This window comes from Monoraphidium neglectum (assembly GCF_000611645.1).
Source record: "Monoraphidium neglectum strain SAG 48.87 unplaced genomic scaffold scaffold02907, whole genome shotgun sequence".
In the NCBI taxonomy this organism is placed as follows: domain Eukaryota; kingdom Viridiplantae; phylum Chlorophyta; class Chlorophyceae; order Sphaeropleales; family Selenastraceae; genus Monoraphidium; species Monoraphidium neglectum.
The window spans coordinates 1-5,049 of record NW_014010721.1 but is presented as its reverse complement, the minus strand read 5'-3'; the positions used below and the strand labels follow the sequence as shown (position 1 = coordinate 5,049).

General features: G+C 64.4%; 2 protein-coding genes across 2 annotated transcripts in view; one reads left to right on the top strand and one right to left on the bottom strand.

Annotated features, from left to right (window-relative positions):
* The window catches only part of MNEG_11789 (peptidyl-prolyl cis-trans isomerase B (cyclophilin B)), a gene marked incomplete at both ends in the record, with an annotated part of 5,371 nt that extends 2,895 nt beyond the window's left edge, over positions 1–2,476 (bottom strand). Inside the window, 6 exons of the mRNA XM_014039740.1 lie at positions 189–362; positions 630–753; positions 982–1,485; positions 1,660–1,883; positions 2,163–2,199; positions 2,370–2,476. Coding sequence (XP_013895194.1) covers positions 189–362; positions 630–753; positions 982–1,485; positions 1,660–1,883; positions 2,163–2,199; positions 2,370–2,476 — 1,170 coding nt within the window. The remainder of the gene's footprint in view (positions 1–188; positions 363–629; positions 754–981; positions 1,486–1,659; positions 1,884–2,162; positions 2,200–2,369) is intronic.
* A 1,008-nt stretch (positions 2,477–3,484) lies between these two features.
* On the top strand, positions 3,485–4,180 carry MNEG_11788 (60S ribosomal protein L13a-1; the record flags this gene model as incomplete). Its single annotated transcript, XM_014039739.1, has 3 exons — positions 3,485–3,502; positions 3,856–3,933; positions 4,016–4,180. The coding sequence occupies 3 exons, from the start codon at positions 3,485–3,487 to the stop codon at positions 4,178–4,180; spliced, it is 261 nt and encodes an 86-aa protein (XP_013895193.1).
* Positions 4,181–5,049: the final 869 nt, after the last annotated feature.

Here is a 5,049-nt window from a genome sequence, read left to right as displayed (position 1 = left end):
GGGGGGGGGGGGGGGGGGATGAGCAGGCGGCAAACCGGGGCTGCGGCACTGCAGCAAGCGGGCGAGAGGGGGTGTGGTGGTCTGCGGCCATGGTGGCGTTGCGACAGAACCAAAGCGTGCATTATCTGGGACCAGGTTTCAAAATTGGGTGTCGGAGGTGCTGTGCCGCAAATGCCGGAGAGACCCACCACCGTGGTGATGAAGAACTGTGCGCCGTTGGTGTTGGGGCCTGCGTTGGCCATGGCCAACACCCCGGGCTTTGTGAACTTGGCGAGGCCCAGGTTCTCATCCGCAAAGCGGCCGCCCTTGCCTTTCCAGACGGTGTAGGAGCCGGTGCCGTCGCCGTTGGTGACATCACCACCCTGGTGTGTGTGTGTGTGTGTGTGTGTGTGTGTGTGTGTGTGTGTGTGCAGACGTGGCTTCATAACACGCTGGCATGTGACCTTTGGCGACTTCATCATATGCAACCCAGGAAGGGGTGCTAAAGGCTTGCTTCACGCCGCAAGGGGGGTCGGGAGCCTCACACCAGCCGCGGACCCGCGGCGCAGCGCGCGTACATGCTTCAGCACTCGCCGTGCAAGGGCGCGCAAATGGCGTCTCGGACGGACAGTTCTCGCCATAGTTCTCACCTGCACCATGAAGTTCTCGATGACGCGATGGAACTGTGAGCCCTTGTAGCTGACGCCGTCCTTGGTCTGGCCCAGGGCGATCTTTGCAAAGTTCTCAACAGTCTTCGGGGCCGCGCTGCCGTAGCTGCGCAGGTGCGGTGGTGGTGGTCGTGCGGTGAAGCGGCGAGAAAGGGTTGAGCGTGAGCGTGAGTAAACACATACCCCTCTATGAGGATCTCCTCTGGGCCTCTCATCCTTGCCTGCTGCCCCGACCGCTCTCCAAGCTGCTACGGTGTGCAAACCCGACCCTCCTCGACGCGCCCTCGCCCCAGCCGCCCGCCGCCCGCGGCCCCGCCCCCATCTTGCTGCTCACAGGCCGAGCACGACGCGGCCCAGATCGCTGCCGCCCTGCGCCAGATCGAAGAAGATCTTGCGCGTCACCACCGGCTCCCCGCCGTTGGGCGGCGCCGCCGCCGCCGGCCTCGCCTTGGGCGCCTGCTTCCCGGACTCGATCCGCGTGCCCGGCGCGCCGCTCGAGGCGGGCTTGGACGTGGTCGCCGTCTTGGGCGTCGCCGCGGGCGCCGCGGCGGCCGGCGGGGCGCCGTAGAGGCAGCCGCGCTGCACCACCGGGCGCAGCTCCTTGGTGTCGAAGCCCAGGGCGCCTGCCGCCGCCAGCGCGTCCTTGGTGTGCTTGGGGTCGATCGGGTTGCGGGTGAACAGCCAGAGGCCGTCGCCCTTCATGCCGGCCAGGGGCGTCTTGATGAAGTCGCCCGTGCGGCACTTGCCGTGCAGCGTAGGGACGCTGGGGGCGCCGCCTGACACCACTGCCCAGTCGTAGCCGAGCTTGGGGTCCTTGGAGGCGCCGGCCGCCACCACCCTGGGATGAGCGAGAGAGAGAGAGGCGCACGTGTTCCCGTCTTCTTTGCCACATCGCCCTGCCCCCTCTGCTGCAGCACACGCACGGCTGCGGCCAGTCTCCTCTCTTCACCCTTCCTTCCGCTGCCCCTGCATCGCCGCAGCCCCCGTCTTGACTACACGCGGCGGTACCCACCACCAGGGGCCGTACAGCGCCTTGGCGTAGCCGGCGCGGTACGCGCCCTCCAGGCTCTTGGGCCCGATGTTGAACTTTGACGCGCGGGTGGAGTCCTTGCCGTTCAGGAAGAGGCCCTTGACCGATGGGAACACCATGAGGCCGCCGCCGGAGCCCCGGGGCAGGGCGACCACCTCGCCGTTGGGCTTGTGGCGGTTGTAGTAATGCAGGACCTCAACACCTTGCTGCGAATCGGCAGGAGGGGTTGAGGGGAGGGCCGCATCGGGGCGCGGGGCGGGGCTGTTGGTGGCAAGGTGGTGAACGCGTTGGGAGGGGCGCATGTTGCGGAGGCTCGGGGCGCGCGCCCGGCGCGCGCTGATTTCGAGACGGTTGGGAGCCCGCCGCACTGTCGAGAGTTGTTTGCGAATGGGCCCGCAGCGGGTCCCCAGTCCTCTGCGGAGGGCCGGGTGAGCATACAGGGCATGCGGTGCACCCATCCGCCTGGATTTCCTGCCCCCGCTCACATTCAGGTCGGCGGGGTTGTGGGGCACGTACTCCGCCCTGCAGGGGGTGCGGGTCAGATGGCAGGTTGAGGGCGGCGGGCCGGCGGCCGCTAGATGGGGTCGTCAGGCGTGCTGCGGCCGGTCGGCTGCAGGAGCAGCGTTGAGACCATGAATGGGGCCTAACCTGACGCAGTAGAGCGTGTTCTCGGGCTGGAGCGCATTGGGCACCTGCGAAATGCGTCGAGGTCGCCGTGCAGCAGCAGCAGCGGGCGGCCGCGGCAGCAATCGCGCAAATCCGGATCAGTGGCGGGGCCATGTACGGCTGGCACAGCCATTGAAAAGCCACGTACATGATGCTTTAAGGCATCCACGGCTACAAAAGCACGGGTTCTTGGGCCCCAGCCCCGGTCCACCACGCGGTCGCAGTAAACCGTTTGCCTGGAGTTGGGCGTGCCAGGTTCCAGAGAGGAACTTGGACTGGTCCAGGTTCTCCACAGAATCAAACCCGAATGGCGGGCATGGCAGTGCGAGGGCTCCCAGGCACAGTGTCAAGGCCACGAGCAGGGCCAGGCCCCGTCCTTGAGACGGCATCATGATCCTGTCTCAGTAATCGGTGTCTCAAAACTTTATACGAATGTACCTCATGTGATCGTGCGTAAATGATCATGCACACGGGCAGCTCAACATGGCGCATGGCGCAGTCAACAGTCACCAGAAGCGGCACGGGCAGCTGGAACCTTGGGCCACACACCAGGCAGCGCTGATGCTGTTGCAAACACGACCACAAGTGATAAGTCCACCAAATCGCATGGCAGTCACGGGAACCTGCACACCTACGGCCGCCCGCCTGCCGAGTGTGTGTCGCCCGCTGAGGGGCAACAAGAATGGAGGGGGTGGTGTGAGGACGCCTTCACATGTGGCACAGCCGACATGCAGCCATAAAAGCTTCGGAACCGAGGAATATTTGGAAGCAAACAACCGGGCATCAGGGGGCACCGCTGCGCTTGCAATGGTTGCTACGTTGATATCTTGATAAGCTCACAGCGCTGAGGCTTCCGCACACGCCCTGAGGGAATCATGTAATGCGTACGCATTAACAAGGCGATGCAATTACATGAAAGTTATCTTTCTTGCACTCAGGTTCAGTGTAATACTGGTGTGCTTGCAGGCACCCAGTGGGCTTTTCATCCAATGAGGGCATGAACCTTGCTGCTCGTGCTGGGATTTGCTGTCGGGCTCCTTTCTTCAGTTACTGCCATCCTGCCCCAGTGCACAATCACAATAGTAGATTTATCCCATGGTTGACAAAGCACACTGGTCTTTAGGACACTGCTAGGCCCGCGATGTCGGTTGTGCGTCAGGTGGGACGCGCCGCATCTCACAAGGCCGAACCTGGGCCTTCCCTCGACACACATGTGACATTTTGAATCCTTTGAAAAACACCTGCAATCCACGTTGTGCATTTATCAGGTCGGCACGCAGTACTTAAGGGCGCCGACTCTCTGAGTTCTGAAGTGTCACGCTCGACACCAAGACCTCGCAGCGACACTGCTCGCCCTCTTTCCTAGGCTGTCAAAAGGGGGTGCTGGCAGCAGCAAACATGCCGAAGGCAGTGGTGAGTATGGTCGCCGCCTGCTGCTGCTGCTGCCTGCTGCATGCGGGCGGCCCTCTTTCCTGTGCACCCTCATGCTCACCCTTCCGCCCCTCGACGCAGGTCATCGATGCCCGCGCGCACATGCTCGGGCGCCTGGCGTCCATAGTCGCCAAGCAGATCCTGGCGGGCCACCAAATTGTGAGGAGCCTCTACGAGCCTAGAGGGTGGTGTGGCGGCTGTGCAAGTGTTTCTAGGACTCACTGATGCACCCGGAACGCAGGTGGTGGTGCGCGCGGAGGAGATTACCATCTCCGGGGGCCTGGTGCGCCAGAGGATGAAGTACTCGCGCTTCCTGCAGAAGAGGCACAACACCAACCCCAACAGGGCCGGTCCCTGGCACTTCAGGGCGCCCTCGCGCATCTTCTGGAGGACCGTACGCGGGTGAGCGGCGGCGGCGCGGGAACAACAGCGGACGCTGCTGCGATGCATCAAACTTGCGCTTGGGGCCGCACGATCATGGCAGGCGATGCTGCGGCTAGTAACTTGCCGCTAGTCGTTGAGGGAAGCAGCTGTCCTCCGTGTAGGCGCCACAAGCGCGGGCGTGTTGGGCAGGCGCTGCTGTGGGGAGGCGTGCAGACTGCGGCAGCTGGGGCGTTTTGCGCGCCCCTGCCTTCCGGGACAGCAGCGCTGCAGTGCCGCGGCGGTGGTGGCGGCGGTGGCGGCGGCGGTGGCGCGCACACAAGCAGCTGCTGTTGCGGTTTTGGAGACGCTGCAGCGGTGCTATCTGCGGCGGTGGCCCCAGCGGCTGTGCTGTGGCGCGCCGCAGCGTTGCACGCTGTGACAGCCATTTGGGGCAGGCACTCTTGCGGCAGGGGCTGCTGCGTCCGGCAGGCCCAGCAGCAGTGTTTAGTGCCAAGCTGTTCTGCACTCGTGACAGGAGTTTGAGAATGGGAGTGTGGCTGTATGCCGCATCTTCCAGCGCTGCAGCCCGCATCAGTTGCGGGCAGCATGCGCAGCATTTTGCACGCTGCCTCAACAGCACTTATTGCGGCGCAGCCTCCTTACGCCGCTGAGCGACAGCAGCTCGAAAACCGGCGGCGGCGCGGTGCAGCGGCGGCATCGGCGGCGGCCACAGCTGCGCTGACCGTGGGCAACAGCGGTCTTTGCAGAGCCCTTTGCCCGGATGGCGACGCCGTCGCCATGCCCGAAGCCAGCTCATGGGCGTTGCCGTCGCTGCCGCACTACCCTCCCCCACGAAAACCCGCCCTCCGGCGCGTTGTCTGTCCACCTGTTCAACATCCCCACCCACCCCCC